At 42.9% G+C, this 21,010-nt stretch overlaps 1 protein-coding gene across 1 annotated transcript in view; it reads right to left on the bottom strand.

Annotated features, from left to right (window-relative positions):
• The window catches only part of BRSK2 (BR serine/threonine kinase 2), a 311,906-nt gene that overhangs the window by 3,968 nt on the left and 286,928 nt on the right, over positions 1 to 21,010 (bottom strand). Inside the window, exons 20-22 of the mRNA XM_040066118.2 lie at positions 19,694 to 19,874; positions 18,963 to 19,052; positions 10,515 to 10,562 (exon numbers count right to left, since the gene is read on the bottom strand). Coding sequence (XP_039922052.1) covers positions 10,515 to 10,562; positions 18,963 to 19,052; positions 19,694 to 19,874 — 319 coding nt within the window. The remainder of the gene's footprint in view (positions 1 to 10,514; positions 10,563 to 18,962; positions 19,053 to 19,693; positions 19,875 to 21,010) is intronic.

The following is a 21,010-nucleotide window of genomic DNA, read 5'->3' as shown; positions in this document are numbered from 1 at the left end:
TACTTTGCAGCCTTGCTAAGCTCTCTGCCTACACCAGGCATTAGGCTTTCCTTGCTTGCACTTTATTTTGTTCTGAGTTTCTCCTTGCCACCCTGTCATGAGTAAGCCTGAAGCACCTGGGTGGTCCCAGGGAAGCATCATTTGGAAAATGAGCTATGGCTGAGATGAGTGTTGCCATCTGCATGTGTGGCCTGTGGTTTGCATTCACAGGCTTCAAAGCACCTTCAGATCCTCCCTAAACAGGTACCTGGAAATGAAGATGCTGAATGTGGAAGCAGGCTGTTACACATCTGCCTGTTTCTGGGACCTGGCAGGGTCAAGACCTCACTGCCCTGGCTTTATGCTCTCTCCATGGCATTGACATGCATTCCAGTGCACTTAGGAGCCAGAGAGCGAGGTGGAGCTGTGTGCTACTGCAACAGGCATCTCCTTAAGCCGGCCCCCAGTGTTAACAAGGACTGGGCACTGGGCACGTGAATACAGCCTTTACGTGCCACGTGGGCCTCCAGGCAGCACGGTTATATGCTCTTCATCTGCTTCTGTGTTAGAGGGTGTGTGGAAGGTCATACCTGAGGAAAGGCTTTGGAGTGCTACTGAGAGAAAGGGACCAGCTACTTCTGGAAAGGTAGCCTTTTTTTCTGGATTTTCTAGTCCCTTTTCATTTTCTTGGATTGGGGGATTAATCTTTATCAAACATAGGCGGGATCACACTGAACTCTTTGAACATGGATATTGAAGGTGTTTTTTATCTGATATACACCATAGAGGTGATGCCTGTTCATGATCATCAAAACCCCATTATGGTTTTCTCAGTATTGGGACTGTTGGCTCTACTATTCTAGCAAATTCAAATAATTTCTACATCCAGCTCCTGGAAGGAAACAGGCTCCTTGAATCTGCCTTCCAATGTGGTAGAATGCTGTGAAGCATGGAACTTTTCATCCCCAAGACGGGAACATTCTGTCAGGAGCAAAAGGCTTCCTCATAGCGGAGACTGGTGGACACTGGTGGCTTGGTCATAATGTATTTCCCTTCACTTTAATTCCAAACAGAAGCAACCCAGTAACTACAGCAGGCAAGTACTTTCTGCAGACAGCAACTCAGCTGAAGAGCTTGTTGAGGACTTTCTTATTCTCTAATGGAACATACTAGACAGGCACCATCATCATCTTACACAGAGAAAGAGGAAATACACAGTATTTGTGCTCTGCAAAACTGAATGCGTTACTCTTTTTTTTTCCTGCCCTATGCTAACCAGGTAGTGGCTGCTTTCTCCTGCTTGTTAATGGGCATTGAGAAAAATCAAATGGCTGGCAAATACAGTGAAAAATTATTAATCTAATTCATTCCTTGACTTCCTGTGCCTGCTGCTTTGTGGTTAATGTTCTGCTTGCCCTGGTTCTGTCACTTAGTTATACTAAAGCTAAAAGCAAGAGGCTGTGAGTTTCTGGAAGGGCATCATTCACCCAGCTGACTGAAGCCTTGGTGATAGGCACAAACAGCCAACCAGGCAAAGCACATATCTCAATTTCCAACTAAGAAGAGAAAGGCTTTCACTAAACTCAGTCACTTTGGGCTCAGGCCTCCCTGAGCTCCACCTGCTCCCTTCACCATGCAGGCAAATGCTTGGGAAAGGGGATATCTGTTCCACATCTATGACTTCTACATCAGAGATTTCCCTAAGCCTCCCTAAAAGTGTTTTAGGTTTGTGGGAACACACTTCACACAGACTCATTTTTATCTACTCAGACTCATTACTACTTCTTTTAGGTGGATACCATTTTTCAATGAAAAGAGAAAAAAGAAGGCAAACACTCAGCCTTGAATGCAGGAATGTGGGCAGATCTGGTTCTCAGGTGGCTTTGGACCCCTCATCTTCATAAGCAAATGGAGTTAGCAGAGAGAATGAAAAAGAGCGCTGAAAAAAATGCTGGAGAGGAAAAGGCTGCTGGGTTGGGAGAAAAGAGTAGGGAATATCTCTAGTTATTTTGCTGAGCAGTTTATTTAACAAGCTTAGAGAGAAAGCAGGGCTCTGCAGGAATTGGGAAAGTTTTTCATATTCATATAGACAGGAACAGAGACAAAAGTACAACTTGCAAGAATGGAGCAATAAAACCCTTTAGAAATTATACATCTTGTGTTTGCCTAAGTCCTGATACAGGACTTTTAGTCATCCTACTAAAATATGCAGCCCATGTTTCATCCACCCTTTCTCCTCCCCATGCCCTACTGGCTTTCAAGTGCCTGGAGATTTATTGCACCAAAAGTATTTAACAGTCTACTTTTCTTTGCCTGTATCACTACTGGATTCCTTACAATCAGCATTTTCAGTTAAAACTTTAATGGAAGGTAAGAAAATCCTTAGGGATGTTTAGAGAGCTACTGAAAACTAAAATAGGCCATTTCACTAACCCTTTCCTTCCTTTGCCTTTTGTACTTGTAATTAAATGGTAGATCATAATACCCTCCTGTCCTGACAGTCAAATAAAAACTGATGCTGGGCTGGTGTTCACATTGCTCTTTGGATAGACAAGGAGTCCTCACACTTTTACTCTGGAGATACACAAGAATGGGTCATCTATGCTGGAAGCATGAAAATGGTGCAGGGTGTTGCTCCTGTTAGTTCTCAGTTCCCTTTGAGGTTATAAATCCAGTAAAACAAGAGTTGAAAATGCAGGCGATGATGGATTAGAATAGGTTTTTCGGCAATCTTCCATGCCTAGCATTCAGTGCAAGATGTGTCATAGGCTCTTACACCTCTAAGTCCATCAGGGGGCCTCAAAAAGGCTGCCTTTCTTATTTCAGAAAGTGAGATGACATCCCATTTCCTCTGGACAGGGATGAAGGTTTGGCTCAGTGGTTCTTCAGAACATCCCTGGTGTTTCATGCACAGACTAAGGTCTTCTTTCCCCTTGAGAGCAAATGTTCATCAGCACAGAACAAAGAAAGTGTAAAGGGTAGAAAGGGTGAGAAACTGAGAGAAGGATCAGAGGCAGGAGGGGAAGCTCAGAGCATTAGGTTTATGTCTGTTAGGAGGAGATGAATATGTGCAGTTAGACCAAGAAGCTGTTTGCTGCAAGACGGGGAAAGGGAATGGATTTGAAAACAAGCACTGAAGCTCATGAAAGGGTCATGTATTGAAGGGGTGCTGAAAGAAATATATTTATGGAGAAGGAACTGGTTCGGGGCACCTGTGTGCAGCACTGTCACAGCCATGGATTAGAATACAAGGGCTAAAAGGAAGAAACAGGTCTAGAGATAGAGATAGACAGAAAAACATAGAAGGAAACTGGACAGGCAGTTTGCATCAACCCTCACAATCCTCAGTATTTCATCTGCTGTTCTTAGGAAGCCTGTCTGACACTGACCTAACCCCAGTGGTGTCACCACTTTGAGAAACCAAGTGAAAGTGGAGCACCCAGGTAAGAGAGGAAGGGAAAAAAAAGGGGGAATCACTCCAGGCACCACAAGTAACACCAGGAAAGGATGGACCTTGCTGCTCTGACTTTGCAAAGACCCTCACAGCCCTCCATAGAACATAACAGGAGGTGGTGAACAAGCAGCTTCAGGACAAGCCTGGAGGCTCCAGTTGCTGATTAAACTGCTGTTGTGTAACATTTTTAAGACAGTCAGGTAAGGACTTGGCTGTCTTTTCATTGAAGCAAATAGCAACATTCCCATTCACTTCACAGAAGCAAACCCTGAGGAACTTCCTTCTGTGAAACCATCTCTCTTAAGTCTATGTACTGTTAATGCACTAATCCTTGCGGTGCTGAACACAAAAGTTGCACAAAACAAATGTGCCATCTGTGGGATTATCCTCTTACTTTTTCTTTCTGTATAGCCTGAGATATATTGGGTTTCTGTGTATATATCCTGGGCTCTGGGAGAAAGCAAATTGGAAAACATAGGTCCCCAGTGGGAAGACACCTTTTGTCAACCTGACTTCTCTTACTTCTTCCCCTGTTGCTTTCACATCCTTCCTGACTGTCTTTTGCCTGCCTCTGCTATTGAGGTTTTCCTCCTATACTCATTCCTTACTTTTAGCCCTTGTCTTTTCCATCCCTAGGTTGCTCTGTTTTGATAGCAGCTGTGGTTTCAGTGAACCATGTAACGAAAATCCAACTTCTTTCACGTAAAGCATTAAAACACTCCTTAATGGGTGATAATCCGTTTCCTTTCAAATCCATTTTGCTACTTTTATAGAGTTCTAGCCCTCTTTGTTAAGATGAGGCATTTTTCTGGTCTGCTTGCTTGGTTTCTGTTGGCAGAGTCCCTTCTGCCTGCAGAAACAAATGACTTGAAATACAGAACTCACTCCAAGAGTACATGCAGTGAAAGGGATGACAGAAAGATAAAGTGGCCCATTCCTCTTTGTTTAGTTGTAGTACCATGTAGGAGTCTCCCTCCAGACTGAAAAGGCCCCAGCCCAGGCACTGTACAAATCCAAATCAGACAGATGCCTCACCCAGCTCACTAACTACTGACAGAAAGTCCAGGGAACAACTCCAGTTTCTTGGCAGGAAATCTGAACTGCAGCTGGGAAAGGTGACTTACTTTCCAGAGTCCTTAGACTCTGCCAGTAAAAATGCCAACTGAAAACATTGTCTGCAAGAACAAACTGCAGAACTACTGCAGAACTGAGGAACTACTCAAGTTATCACACAGCATTGGCACAGGGATCCATGCCACCAGCAGGTGGAAACTTCCAATTGCTACTCATCTGGGCAGACCTGAACAACCAACCTGACATTTAAATGCTCTATAACCCATTCTTGTTCTCACTCCCCTAAAACATCCCATTTCCTCTGCAGGTGGGTGGCCCAGTATTTTCTGTCTAACATCCAGATGGCCAGTCTCTATTTTGCACATTTTTTCTCTCAGTCTCATAAACACAGGGAGAAGCTGAGATCCAGTTCAGCCTTTTCTCACAGTACTGCTGAGACAGGTAGTTCTAGAATAAAGAGTTAGAGAATGGTGAACACAGAAAGCAAAGCCCCAAAGGGATGAGGCCCATTTCCTTGCTGCTGCCTCCAGCAGAGCTAAGGAATCAGAAACCAAATGTGTCTGTTACTGATGAAAAGCTCTGGCCAATCCAGCACCACCACGTAACATCCAAAAAAGGTGATGACAGAGAGGAGGGGATCATACATTAATTTGGACAGCTGGTGGCACTGAAAGAACAGGCAAGGGTAGCAGTGGGATGAAGAGATGCCAGATTCTGTTTTGGAGTCGTGCTCTTCTGGCAAATTGTCTGGTAAAGGTCTAAGCCCACAAATTTTTTCTATCTGCCTCCTTTTATACAGATCTGCTTGCAAAAGTGCATGCTGAGAGGGGAAATTGATGACCTACACCTGTAAAGCCACAGCAAATGACAGTATTGTTGCTATCCATTCTCTTAGAGATTTTTGCAGCTTTATTCCTTTTTTTTTTTTTTTTTTTTTTTTTTGCCTATAAAAATGTCAGAAATGTATTGGCACTTAATAATACAATTTTGATCTTTCCTGCCAGATGGATGTTCACATATTATGATACGGCTTTCTTTGACCTGTTCCTAAGGAGATAGATGACCTGTGCATGCTGGTGAAATGTTGCTTCCTCATTTCCACTGAATAAATCACTTCAAAATATGATTTAATCTTCTAGGAAGGCCATCTCAAACTTAGCTTATAAAGCATTTCCATGCAGCTTCTTGGAACACTGGCTATCATAAATAAAGCACTGTGCTCTTAATTAAGAGTGAGGTCTGTGTTTTCTGTATTAGATATTCTTACAGAGAAAAAGATCCTGTACTGCATAGTAAGAATCTAACCACAGCTGTCAAAACAGGATCTGACATGAATCAAACAGTTCAATACATCTGAATTAACTTTTAGTGCCAAGTTACCTTTTTTGTGGTTACTTTCTTCTACAGTGCAAAAACATGAGGCATGAATTGGAAAAGAAATGTCTCCCCAACACAACATTAGACTGAAGACATGCAACTACACTTTGTAGGGAGTCAGCCATTCCTTCGAACAGCAAAGGATACTGGCAGAAGGGGCAGGGGTAACTGGTAAACATTGTCTTGAACTCTTTCGAACCACTGACTTCTCTTACTGTTGCTATCCACCCATTTTGAATGAATGCGTGATCTCTCAGGTGGGTCTGCCTCCTTTTGTCTCTCAGCTGGGTCACAGTTTGAACTGATTGTTAGCCATGCTCAGAAAAAACAGGAGCCAGCACATTTTTCAGGAATGTTAATAAAACCCCATTGTTCTGACCACCTCACGGTGTGGCAGTACTGGTAAGAGCCTTTCAGCTGGGAGGGCAGCCTGTGTTTTTATCTGCAGGTTTTGGCACCAATATTTCTGCCAAGAGTTGCAACTTTTTGGCTGCAAATCACCAACCTTCTCTTCCATCAAACAGCTACTTTCAGAAGCAGGAGTCTCTAATTAATGCCAATATGGGTCAGGATCACTTCCAAGAACACCAAGTTCAGGTATTTGCCGCTGTTACTAAAACCAAAAACAGACTCTAAATGAGCACTCACAAAGCTACAGGCTGCAGTTGCAACCCAAATGTGATGTAACCAGTTTGAAACTTCAAAATGTTTCCCAACTCCTCAAGCAGACTGGAATGCCACTGGCATGGGCTTGTGTCTCTGTATGAATCAAACTGTTGATTGCTGTGAGCTACAAAGAGAAGCCTTTATTGCTGTGTGGTTCTCTGTGTGCAGAGGACCACTGGCCATGGCCAGCAAGATGAGAGAGCTCTGAATAGGAAAAATGTCAAGTCCTAAACACTGAAAGCAAAAGACCTGAGAAAGATACACTGGTGATATATGAAATGCAAGTGGATTTGCTGTGCTTCTGGTTTGATCAAATCATTTTGGTGATAGCCACTGGTACCCACAAGGAACCAAAAAGCTTTTTGTTTAACTCTGGTGCCAGGAATACAGGTTTTCAATTGTAAGCAGCAATACAAGATAAATGTTTAAAAGTAAACACAAGGCTTTCTTTCCAGCCTGCACAGGGTTATGGTCCAAGACTTTGCAGGAATGTATGGGTATGCAGTGCCTAACATGACAGCATGATCTGACTGGAGCTGCACTAGTTATCCATACTAACCTTCTCTTATCATCACCCTCTTTCCATAGAAGTACCAAAGACTTTATGGAGACTCATCAGAGAGGGAGAATAACAAACAAAGATTGCCTTACTTAGAAGTAAAATTCATCCTCAGATAGTAGCAGTGTGAAGATGGGGAACTTTACAGTCTTCCTGGGTGAATCTCAGAAGGTAAAGTGGAGGATAAGGCAGGCTTTTCAGAGCTTCCCATCAGCAGCCAGCACCTCAGCAAAACATACTTACCAAGGACTCCAAAAAACTGGGAATGGCTGGGAAGGGAAGCTATGAAAAGCTGTATACCAGCCCTACCATGAAACCAATCACCCAAAGAAATTCTCAGCTCACTATATGAAAGACTTGAAGTCATTCAAGTTTGTGAAGAGGGACTCTTTCCTGACCATGGACTACTGAAATGGCACCATGGGCTTGCTTCTGTGCAGTGTGTATCAATGGCTCCAGATCCAATGTGTTCATTATACAGTGAATGATACTCGCTTTCTAATTCTCAGCTTTGTGGTTGAAGCTGGAGGGCTTTTCAGTTTATGTATTATCTTGATTTTTATTTTTAATGTAAAGGCTCTGCAGAACCTATTAGAACCTTAATTATACAACCTATTCTTCAGTGAGATAGACATAAATACCAGATTAGATGGTAATAAACAGTTCTCTCAATCCTGCTTCAAAAGAAACGGAATCCAGCTTGTCCTTTTACAGCTGTGCTGATTTTATAAGGCTTAATGGCTGCACATAGAGTGGTAAAGCTTATTTGTCACTAAACTGATTTGGCTGAGAATACACACAGGAATAGATCAGCTAAAGTATCACTCCTGTGGATCTTTTTCAGGTTACAGCTGCATTTTATATGTAAATATTTTGATCCTTACAAGGTAAATTTAATCTTATGAACAGACTTCACGGAAACCAATTTAGTTGTTCTGACAACAGCAATACCCATTCCCCTGCTGAGATGGGTGGAAACATGAAATAAAATATTTCACCCCAGCATGCATTTCAATTTATTATGAGCCAAATTCTTTTCTTCTATTGTGAATACTACAAGTAGGCAGCAGTTTTCTAGTTTGCACAGGTAGGATTGATACAGAAGCAGTTGTGTCATTTGGATATTGGCAGCTCCTATGACAAGCCTCAGCTATTTAACATGAACTTGTTTCTCAATGCCAGTGGCTGTATGCAAAATTGCTTCTCAGACTGATGACCACTGCTAGCAGAAGATGAGATAACATTTAAAGGACTAAACAAAATTGCCTTGCTGTTAATTACAGCATTCAGTGGTTTATAGTGGGTGAAAACATGTTCCTCATTCCCACCAGAGCTTTCACATGACTGAGCCAGGTATAAAGGACCCTGATTAGCTAGCTCTTCCTGCTACAGTGTTAACTCTTTTTGCAAGAATGACCTCCTGTGCTCACTGTCAGAATATGGAACTACAATGAGGTCAGAACCCCCAGAGAATGCAGTTTTTCATACACTATTTATTATTACTAAATGAACATTGTGTCAACATCATGAGAATTTCTCATCTTCAGAACCGCAGGGAATGGTTTGCCAAAAACAGGCTAAATGCTCACATCATTCCCTCTCACTCCCCTTTCTAAACCATGGGTTTAGAGCTCTAGCAAGAGAAACAGCTCTTCACTCATACATGAGGGAGGAATTCAGCATGGTGCAGTCGCACTGCTTACACTCTTTGTGAGTTCACCAACAGGAATGTGATTTAAAGGAAGCAGCTCCATTAAACCTCTAGAGGCCATCCTGTCTTTTCTCTCTCTCTGTCTTCTGTCTGTGCTGTAGTTGCCACAAAACAGTCTCTCTGCTGGCCTTCACCTTGTCCTCTCTGTCCCTCGTTGGATTGCTGCTGACACAGTGACAGCTGGAGGGCCTGCATGAACTGTGAGTGAGCAGTGATGCTCTCTATCTAGAGAATGCAGGGTACTGGCTGGTTATCTCTATAGTTCAATTAACTGGCAAGCAATTAGCAGGATCAGCATTTCAGTATTTTTGTATGATGTGAATGCCAGATTCCAGGCAAGAAACAAAGTCATGAGGAAGAAGAGGGATTTGCTGTCTGATGCCTTCAAGAAGCAGAAGATCTGAAATGAGTCTTCATGAAATCAGGAACGTCACTTAAGAAATCAAATGAACTCCTTTCAGTGCAAAGGAAAAACTCCCACCAGCAAAGTTGCAACTAAAGGGAAAGAGATTGCCCGAAACAAAGGAAACAGGCCAAATTCTGCCTCAATTACATATGCACAAACTTAATATTATCTCCACCATGACAACTTCCCTTTATGGTTACAGACTCCAGAACAACTCCAGAACATTCTTCGGTCAACAAAGAGATTGTGTGGCAGCCACAGGTCCAGCTGGAGAGCAGCACCAGCTCAGTGAACACTTCCCTAACATCTTGTCTTCCCTTCACAGAGACATCTGAACTCAACCTAAATACCAGGATGGAAATCTAAAGAGACCAGAGCTCTCTCATACAGAATCTTTCTGTACAAGACATGAATAATAAGACAAAACCAACTCTCTTAGTATTTGGTTATTTCCACTGTTGTATTTGGAGCAGTGAGTGGAGGCACAAGTAATGAAAGAAAGAATACAGTCCATGTGTTCAGAGAGGGAAGGGAAGGCTAGGGAGAAGTTAACCAAAATTCATGTAAGCCCAAGCAAGCTGAGCTGAAAGTTTTGCAGGAAACTTTTTTCTTATTCCTAGCAAAATTCAAAATCTTCAGCAGGTTGACTATTCCCCCAGCTAGAAACACAACATCTTTCCCCAAGTCCAGAGTGGAACTGTGACAGTTTACACTAGTCAAGTGTCTGGCACAATATGCAGTGTGTCTTATGGAAAATTTCAAAGGGTCATGCCCCAAGGACATCTGGGGAAGAAGGGGGTGGATGCAAAATGGAGTTACATAACACAGCATTCCTATCTCAAAAATAGCAGGAAACCAAGGGAGACAGCAGCTAGCAGGGCAGCATTCAGCTTCACTGCAGAAAAGGGACTGAAGAATCATGAATCAACAGCAGCAAGTAAAGAAAAGAAGAAAAAAAAAATCAGGAAACAAAAAGAAAATCACTGGCCTGGGTTACAGTGAGAGAGGGTATCTCAAGTGTAACACTATACATTTGTGCTTTGAGGGGAAAGCTGTGGTGGAGCCTGTGCATCTGTGCATGGATGGGGAGGAACAGAAAAAGGGATATGTGCTTGTGTCCTCCAGGTGAGTGACATAGTGGGTGTTACGGGGTGGGGAGCCTCGAAAAGAGCGTGGGGGAGCAGGGATAGGGTAGGGGAGGAGGTGCAACAGGACAGGACGGCGCATTATCATGTTGCTCAGCAGGGGCTGGGGAAGGTGAAAAGGCAGAAGGGAAGGAAGTTCTTACCACATTTGGAAAGTCTGCCAGTCATCAACTCCATACAGTTAGTGGTGTCTGGATCATAGAACGGAAAGAGGAGGGAGGGAGGGAAAAACATAAAAAAAAGTTTCCATACCTCTGTGCATTAAGTAATAACTTAGCACATTATTACCTGAAGCAGGAAACATATACACATCTTGGTGTTTACACAACCCAGACCAAATTCTGCCACCCACTCTATGCCAGTGCAAACTTGGCCCTGTGACTGAAAGTGGAGCTGCTTCAGTACTGCTGCCTCCACTCATCCCTTTATCGTAGCTAGAGGTATTTATGAGATGTGGGAAATACTCTGCCACCACATTAGCAAACTATAAGCCTTGAATACAGTGTTTCACCTGGCTAGCTTTGCAAATTAGCCTGCAACAGCCAGGAAATTTTCAGCCAGCTCACTTTTCTACATCAAAAACCTGGAGAGAGGGAAGAAATCTAGCCCTGTGCCATTGGACATGGGGTGAGGCTACTCATACAGCTCAAACCCATCTTTTAAACCCCAAAGGATAATGCTGAAGTTTCAATCTAACTCTCTCATTCAAGTGTAATCTCTTACTGCTCTTGCTTTCAATGTCAGTATTCACAGGCAATAGAAGCACTTCTGGAAAGGGTGGCAGAATCTGGCCCTAAGACATTACTGTCCACTTTGTCTGTAGCTCCCATTGCCACAGACTCTGGGTGCTTCTCGCTCAGGTGCAACAAGCAGAAGGAGCTCCACATGTCAGCTTTAAAACAGAAAGGCCCAGCCCAGCTGGATGCTTACATGTGGAACCTGCTGGCAAGCCAGATCTGCTGCTGTCAGCCAGGATTCCCTTGCATTTGAGATCTAAATCACTGTGTTCCTGGGCAGTGTGGAATACTCACTGCTGAGCAGGTGGCTACCAGTTAAAGCACTCAGAGCAGTCTCAGATCTCCTCCTGCCCGGGCTCTTGATGAACACTTGGGTATTCAAGAAATAGGCTTCTTGGAAACATGCACATATATGCTGAAAATCCCTAATTGCCAGGAAGCTCTAACTACTCCCTATCTGCTATAAAGTCTGCAGGACAGAGGGGAAGATAATTTCTCAGCATTCCTCCCATAAGATACTGAGAAAAGTAATTTCACAAGAGAAGGAAGGGTTGCTGGATATGTTGGGGTGAGCTGAACTCATGCTAGAAGAGCATGGCTATGCATCTCTTCTGATGCAGCCAGGCTTGTGCTGCATAGATCATCTGGGAAAGCACGGAGTAGAGGACAGCTGCTTGGTCCAGTGACACTGGTCAAAGCGTCAAAGCAGTGGCTCCATGCTCTCCATCCCTGAGGCTAAAGGTGGGCTGGCAGAGGTCAGTGGGAGATGATACCCATTCAAGTTCTCTCAGAAAGGCACAAGATTGAGAGAAGGGGGAAGAAGGATGGAGGTGAAGAAGAGAACATTCAAGACCTAGAACAACAGAGGTGTCAGAGAGGCCAGGAGTTTACCTGCCTTTGAAATTCTCTGCCTGGTCTGGCAGGCAATGAATTTCATATACAATACAATTTCAATTTCAATTTCAATTTCAATTGAAGATGCCTAGCAGGTTTGAGAAGTGCCTACAGTTGCTGATTGAGTCAATGACTAGCAGTCACGCTCATAGGTCGGTATTATGTTTTTTCTTTACGAACATGGAGAACCTTGTTGTCTTGTACCTTTCAGGGGCTCCTGTCCATCCCCCTCAGAGTCACCTACCCTTTGCTGTAATGCAGTGATGCAGATCTATACTGGTATACCCCAGAGCACTCACACAACCACTAGCAAAACTTAGCTTTGAAAGAACACTTAAGAGAAAAGAAAATCTGAAATATGACCAGAAGACCGTTTCTGACTCACACCTACAGCACTTGGAATTTTCCCCTCAAATGTATCCAGACTGACTGGCCACACAGTAACCAGAAATGTGGAAACAAAAAAGTAGTATTTGGATAATGTCACAGCAGGTAAACATTGTGGCTGGTTACTAAGATCCTCCTGAAAATGGTATTTCTGTTTCAGTCTTCATTTTAACAAATTAAAGAGTAACCATGTCTCCTGGAGTAAATACTGCTTTTTTTCCCCAAGTCATTTGCAGTCAGCACAGCTCTCTTTATTACTTAAAGCCAGTTGTTTCACAGGTCTACATACATTTGTTGTGTGATTAGAACACAAGCTGACAGATCTACACACAAAAAAAGGATTGCAACAGAAGCTTTTTGACAGCAGAATATCCTGGGCCCTGGACCCCATTTGGTTCCCAAAAAAGTAAATTTGCATGTTATAGAAATAGTTTTGATGGATAAGGAAAATTTTCTGAAATATGAGACCATGGGGGAAAAAAAAAAATCAAACAACCACTAATAAAAACTCTAATTGGTCTTTCTTAAAACTTTTACGCGCAAGTATGCTTTGAATTCCTCATATTGTCAGGGCTAGTCCCAGGAACTGCACAGAAATTATTTTAATTTGTAGTGTCTTTCCAACACCTGATCAGATTGTTTTTCCCCAGTTCCTAAGGCAGAGACAGAGCTCATACTGCATCACTTGAAAGATACTGTTAATGTATCCTCAGCTTCTTTTGGAATAATTACTTTAATACTTCTTTAATTTCCATCATATTGTAACATCTGCTTTAGTAAATACTCTATGTGATAAAGTGTACCATCATTTTAAAGCAGAATTTTTATTCTAATTAGAAGTCTTAAGATTTTTGCCAGTCAGCTTCTGCTCATGGATAGTAACTCATAATCCAGTGACTGTGGGATCCAGGTGTTAGGAGAAGTGAATAAAGCCAGGGTCCAAAGGCTTTTAACTGTCTGAGAAGCACTGATGGGTCATCTAACTGCATTTTTTAATGTGTCCTGTTTGGTTGTTTTTTTGGTTTTTTTTTTAACTAGAACATAGTGTCAGCTCTCAATCCTTCTGATGATAAGGCAATTCCTTATTTTACAGGAATTGCTGGAAGTCATTAACACTTCGGATTTGACCAAGACTCTTTCATAAAGGACACCCAGTTCAGTTCATTGACAGATGGCAAATGCTTTGGTTAAAATAAGACCTCCCTTCAAAAGGCCAAACAAGCTCTGAATCCATTAAAAACTACTAGTGCTCTGTTGATTTTTCTTTCCCAATTTTCTTTATTCTTTAATTTCTGTCCTACATAAATTTCACAAGGAAGCTGCCTGGTTTATGATGCTTCTGATATATCTGAGACCCAGCCCAGCCCAGGAAATCTCACCCAAACAGCTCCTCTGAGATCTCCAAACCCAGGGCTGGATCCCAGAAAGCACTGAGCAGCTCCTGCCAGATGCTCACAGTCCCCAGTAAACACTTCCACTAAGGAAGATGATGTCAAGGGAGCCACCAGCTCCTCTGGTCCAAGGCAGTTACTAAGCAGATTGAATTTCCCCAGTGTTTTTTGTGCTTATTTGAAATTCTCTGTTTTCCTATCCAAACTCTGGAGAGTTTGGACTTTTTTCTACATGCTTTATTTCTGGACTATCAGTAACTATTTCAGTTAATTATAATGAAGGCTGTTCAGTAATAATACTAAAGCTGTTTAGCAAAAACACAGTCAATCCAACTAGGCATTATAGGGCACTTTTTGTAGGTGGAGCTATGATAGCAAGATGAAGTAATTATCCTAAACACTACAAGAGTGTAAGACATAAAGGGTCACAGACTGCAGGAAACAAGAGAAACTTGGGATCTGAATGAACCCCAGAAAAACTGACCTGCAATCCAATTCCAAACTGGCATTTGCAGAGGCCTTGTTTTTTGAGTCTGCAGCTGGAAGTTTACCCTGCAAATGACTTCATTTGCTCCTTACTCCCTTTTCCATCTTGATAAAATCCTTCACACATTTGGAAACTGTAGGTTTCTTTTTTTTTTTTTTTTTTTTTTTTTTTTTTTTTTTTTTTTTTTTTTTTTTGTAGCAATTTGCTAGCCTGCAGCTGTTGTGAACCATAAAATACCTGGAATTCACAGATCAGTGCTCGAGCAAGAGTTTGCACTGCTCTGTTTTGAAGCTGGATATGGTCTCTAAACACTTGTTTATGTTGATGAAGGGCACTTCCAGCAGTAACATTGTGATGCTCTGAACTTGGAGATGTCAATAGTTAAAATCTGAAATGAAGCCAATAAATGTAGCAAGGAAACAGAAAACCTTTTACAAAGAAGTTATAAAGGTTATTTCAGTATTGCTGATTGCCCGGAACATGGGAAAATGGGAAAAAATTCAAATATGTAGCATCCCATACTTAAAACTGAAACTCAGAGAAGCAAGAAAATATTAGGGAAATAAAAATTGCTGCCCTGTGAATGATCACAGATGGCTTTTGCATGTCCCTATTCACCAGCTGCTATTACTACTCTTTCATGCAAACACATCAGAGAAAAACAGATCATGATTTAACGGAAAGAGTGCTGGGCTGAAACAAGGGAACAAATCTGAGATAACATCCTCAATAGAGAGAGATCTTTTTATCCCAGCAAAGAGCAGTCCGCCCAGGGATAACCTAACTAGAGATTCTGAGTATCAGGGCCCTGGATGGAGCCCTTCATGGACAAGAGACAAGGATGACTGCTCTCACTGACAGTGAGACTCCCTCCTGATCCCAAAGGGGCACTTTCATGGTCTCACTGAGCATAATGGCTTTTGTGATACCAGTAACAAGCACACATGGACAACTATTCTGGTTCAGATCAACAGCCAAAACCATCTGAGAGTCAGACCTGATGCTCCTTGTGGGTCCCTTTCAGCTCAGAATATTCTGTGGTCCGTGATCTGGTGCTCTGTCTCCCTCAGCAGCCCCACAGACACCCAGGAGTGAAAAGAACAGGCCAAGCATACAGAACACTTCTCCTACCACTGCCTCACTCACCACTGTCAGATCAGAGATTTCCTGAGCCCACTGTAGTTTCTCTGTTTAGCAATCCATAAAGATTTCTCTGCAGGGAGTTATCCAGCCTCTCTGTGAGTAAGAAGTACTCGGGAGGATGAGCATCTGTAAGTTCCTCACATTCAGAAGCTGTTTCAGCGAGGAGTTCCACCAGTTTTAGATTACACAAAGACACATTTTCCAATGGCTTTTTTGGTACTTGGCTTCCACTACCTTATGCTGGCCTCTAGTTTCTTTCATTAGGAAGAAAAAATTAACAGGCAATCCCTATCTACTTGTTCTGTGCAAGTCATGAGCCACAGACCTGCTATTGTCCCAGCAGTTACTGCACAGAGGTCCTGAAACATTAGGATACAAAGCTGGTGTGTTGCACTAAATTTGTCCATCGAGACAGTGGATTTTAGAAGCATTACATTAACTTTTGGAATGGATTTAATTTATTTGCACTTTCTTTCAGGTAAGGGAAGGAATCTATTTTCCTGCTTCAGAGTATGCCAGAAGAAATACGCACAGCCAGTCTTAGAGAGGAAAAATGGAAGTGATTGAAGGGATATATGGAGGAAAGGATAATATAAGGTGCTCAAGTGTGACACAGAAACACATCTGCCTAAATCAGGTATGTAACAGGCTCACACACACACACAGATGCATGGGCAACATGACATCTACAAACACTGTTTGCAGGAGGAATGAAAAAGAGGAAAATGCATTCTGAAACCCAGGCAGGCCGGCTAGGGGGGGCTGGGATGCTGCACATCAGATCAGAGGGGCAGCTGAGAGAATGATTCTCACTGCCATATGTTCATTAGGCCCTACTGTTCTGCTTTATACTGAATTCATTAAATCTTCCCCTTCTGCAGGTCTCCCTTTACATGCATGCATCTTTCACAGATTGTTTTCATCAACCCACCTGGAACAGCATCAGAACTGCTAGGCAGGAGAGACAAGACACATAAGATGTGTCTGTGCACAAGGAGCTAGGAAAAGCTCCAGGGCTGAACCAGTGCTGCTGGTCAGGGGACAGTACCATGCTCAGAGCCATGGAGGAAGAGAGTCTAAGTGAAGGTGAGCTCAGTGTGTTGCAGCCGTAGACTGCCTACAGAGTGTCCTCAAACCATGAACCAGAACAGGGCCCAACCACCACAATCCCTATGCTGTGTTCAGAGCTGGCAATATGGGAGGAGAAGAGAAACAGAGAAGACTTTGCTTTGCTTCTAGTGAGAAATGCTGATTAATTCCATGACAATTTCTAGGAAGATTCTGCACACGTTTCCAACCAGACACCCACCTAAGCAAGGTGCTGAATGTGAACTCTTCTGACCTTTATCCCTTTACTTCCCCTTACTCTCACTGGCAGGGGATGTGAACTACTGGGCCACCCTACTTTGATGCAAAGGTTGTCTCTTTTTTGGTAACAATCCCTTTACTTCCCTTCCCTTCCTTTTCTTGTATGCTGCTCCAACCTAAAATTTTCAGGTTGACTTCTCTCATTTTCAAGAGACTAGCGTATTCCTGATCAGGTCCAGTGGTGTGATACAGAACAGTTTGGCAACCTGTCTTGTGAGCTGTCTTGCCCGGGTTAGTCCCCAGCCAAGGGAATTCTCATTTTTAAATTTCAAGGGACCATTAGTTTTGGTTTTGCTCCATGTGGAGTTATCTGTTCCACTCTGGCATTAGAGATCAGGCTGGGTTTTCCCTGCTAGAATAATATGCTTTCATGTAGCTTCAGGCAGTAGAAATAATATGATTTTTCCATTCCAGAACCAGAGCAAAACTGTAAGACAGATACATTTCTCATAGCAGAGTATGCCCATAACATTTCCATGAGTCTTGGTCAGATGAATGATTTTTACTCCTGCTATAATATGGCTTTCTTAGGGAGATATCCTGCTTCACATCCAAGTGTGCAAGAGAGTTCAATTTTTTTCTATAGATCCTCAGTAGCTAGCATGTATGAAGAAGTTAAGAGAGATCAAGTTATTTACTTTATAAACCATTTTTTCCTCAAAGGAAAGGAAGGGTACACTTCATTCCCAAAGAAACAAGGAATGCTTGAATATTGTCCACGCATCAGGATTAGTATGAAATACAATTAAAGGATGCTTTCCTATCTAAATCCCCTCACTCCCACTTAGTCCCAGCATTTCCCAAAAGGAAGGGCTGGCAGAAAATTCTAGCTGCGTCTTGAGTTTGATTTAATTTCAAAAATCTAGACAGCAAAAACCTGAATCAATCATCGTTATAGTGTCCTTGTTTTCCCTGCTTCTGAACAGAATAACCCATGTGCTGGGCACCATTGTATTCCAGCATGCAGAAGGGTCAGGTAGTGCTGCAGGCCAAAAGCAAAGTGGACACTGAACGGATCATATTTCTCTGCTGGGTACTAGGCATACACACTCCTAGATCCACTTATTTTATCTTTGGATGCTAAAGCTACACTGTTAGACCAGAAGGATGTAACCCATATGTGCAACGAGCCAAGGACATCTGGGACTCAACTGTAGGATGCAATGCCAACTTAACTCCCCCACTTTTGTCTTGGCTTGTTTACACAAGGGTCAAGAACAGAATTTGGCTCTGAAGCATAGTATTTATTTACTTCCTTTTCATCTCCCACTCCTTCTGCCTCCCTGTCTTCTGCTGCAGCCTCTGCTCTCTACCTTGCTCTTATTTATTCCCAGTATATGCACATCCTTTCTGCTTGTCCCTACTTTTCCTGCCTTGACACATTCCCAATAGCTTATCTGCCCTATGTTCCCAACTTTCACCTTCTTCTTTGTTCTGTCCTTTTAGAGAAGAGTTACCACTGAGATTCTGTGTGTGTGTGTGTACAACCACTACAGTGTTCAGAGTGAACACCTGCTCCATAATGATGGGATGAGGCCAGTTTCTGTACTATCAATGCAGGCTGCCTGCACATCCAGATTGATGTCATTGCACAGGGTCACACATGTAAGGCTTTCTCTACCACCACGCGGAATTGAAATTTACTTTTCAAATAGATAAAATATAGCTTCTGCAGAACCTTAGTATATAATTTGTGCTATCACAGTATTGAGAATTGGATCACACTGCTGGAAACTACTAGCCACCTTCTGACCGTATGTTAACGGCTAAGTTAAAAGTAGCTCTTGAGTTTGTTTGGGGACCCACTGAAGTTCGAGGTTTCTAAAGTATGCCTAAAGGGTTTGAAAATCAAGTATCCTCTAGAGCATGTCACTACTCTGGGAGATTCTGGAGCTGGAGAAAATCTGGAAGATCTGTTGATGATGCAGCTTTTGATGGAGAAGTGGGCAAATGGCTCTTTGGGCGGGCAGAGGGCAGAAGCTGTTCAACTGGGGAATGCGCTGGGAGCACTGGAGAGGGAATGAGAAGCGGAGGAGTAAGGTGGGAGCAGGGAGTTACTGCTCTGTCTGCATGGAGCTTGGTTTTTGCTGTAATTAGAGGGATGGCCTCCCTCAGCCTCCTGTGATGAGAGGCATTTCACCTTCCTGTCCCTGCTGAAGGTGCTGGACAGTAGAAGCCACTTACCTGATAACTGCTGCACTGAAGGCTGGTCATGTGTGCTTAACAACTGTGCCTGAATGGTTTCTACTACCCTCTTAAAGCGACGGCTTGGACCTGCCAGGAGAGAAGAGGCACGAGGGCTGTGAGAGCAATGGGAGCCAAGCCCACACACAAGGCTGCAGGGGAAGGATCACAAGCATCTTCCCTCCAGTCTTGTCCCCAGAAGTGTCCTGACTGTGTGTCTGTCCTTCAGCCAAAGGGACTATGGTGTGCTGGACTCTACAGGAAGAGGAATGGCTTTGGGGCTCCTTTTGCAAAGATAGAAACGTGAGGTGGTCTGTTTCTTTGTTGCAACCCCTGTGGGGGGGCATGTGGCCACCCAGAAGAAAAGGGTGAGTGCTTGTTTCTGTCAGAAGGAAGAAACTATGGCCTCATAGTGGCCAGCTGAGACTCTGGGATTTTTGAATGGAACAAGGAGCCAGTATTATGAGTTAAACCAAAACTGATGTGCAATTCAGCTATTTTAGCACTGGTCATGGCAGCGCCTATTTCACTTCTTTGGGAATCTCCTTCCCTCCCTGCATTTCCACCACTACCAACATAATTTTTGTTCCTGATGTCCTCCTTGCCCCTGACTGAATTTTCCTGAGGTTAAGCTAGTTATAATTTTTCCTCTGGCAGAGCAATTTGCAGGCCTCTATTATCAGCAAGGACCAAGCCAGCTCGCACCCACTTTAGAGCTTTGCAACGGTTACCTGATAAGAGTGTGAAAGTGACAGAATAGATCCCGTTCTCCTTTTGCGCCTCTCCCCCTTCTGTGTATGTTATGTCCACCTGGAACTTCACTGGCTTCTGGAAGACAGCAGGACCTCCTGTGGACTTATATTCTGCACGGAAACTTGTCTGTGAGATGACACTGTGACTGAGACTTGGGATCTGAAAGAGGTTGGTAGAAGCAGGTAGTAGAACCAGTGCAAAGGGAAAAAAAATCTGCAAAATTCTGTTTATAACAACACACATTTCCAGAATGAATAACATTTGCTAGATTTACTTCCGGTCTTGAATTTGTAATGTACAGTGTTCTTGTGAAATCAGTAAGAGCATAGGTTGCTGGGCACCACAGAAGAGTGCACTGCTTGCTACCAGGACTGCCCTAAATTTAAGGGTTGAGTATTGGTGAAATACCCAACACACTTATGAATTTACACTTGTCAATTTCATACACCCAGTCTTTTTTTCCTACTCATTCACCAGTTTTGAAACATGCCTTTTGCTGAGCAAAAAGTGATATTAAGAGAGTGGGCAGAAAGGTCAGTGGGATATAAAACTGAATATAGAAAACACCTAAGTAGCCTGGTCTGATCTCTCAGCTGATCCTGTTTTTAGCAGGAGACCTCCTGAGATCTTTCCAACTTCAGTTGCTTGGTGATTCTATGATGTCAGATAGACACCAGGACACTTAAAAGTGCCTGGGATATCCACAGGGAAAGCACACCTGCAAGTAACTCACCCAAATGTCTATCAATATGTAAAAGAACTCTGAGAAGCTTTGTGATATCATCCAACAGCTATATATTCAGAACCACAGTGGAAGTTCACAACTTCCTAATTTTCAAGCAGTTACCTTTCACACTTTCCTCCAAAATTTAACAACATACTCATATTCTATTTAATGCTTCATAAAGGACCGGATTAAAAAAGCACAGACAAATTACTTGGAAATGTGGTCTCTAGTCTCTAGGAGTAAAAATGAAGATGAGTTCTTTGAGAAGCTGACTTTAAGGGGTTAATTAGCAGACTATGACAATGCATTTAAGTTTGGATGTTTTGATAAGAGACCATTCACTGTTTTTGCACACAAATCCCTACATCACATCTAAACCACATGTGGGGCAAGCACATTATAGACACCAGTATAGACAGTAGAACATACTGCACCACAATATAAACCCAAAAGCACAGCTAAATGCATGAAATTGCTACAATAACATGGGTGCTTATAACCAACCTGGGATGGACACCAGTGTCTGATGTCCACTGCTGTACTGCACTTACTCCTTGTGTGCTTGTAC

Source organism: Hirundo rustica, chromosome 6 (genome assembly GCF_015227805.2).
Source record: "Hirundo rustica isolate bHirRus1 chromosome 6, bHirRus1.pri.v3, whole genome shotgun sequence".
Classification (NCBI taxonomy): Eukaryota; Metazoa; Chordata; class Aves; order Passeriformes; family Hirundinidae; genus Hirundo; species Hirundo rustica.
The sequence above is the reverse complement of the archived record's forward strand: the minus strand, read 5'-3'. Positions and strand labels throughout refer to the sequence as shown.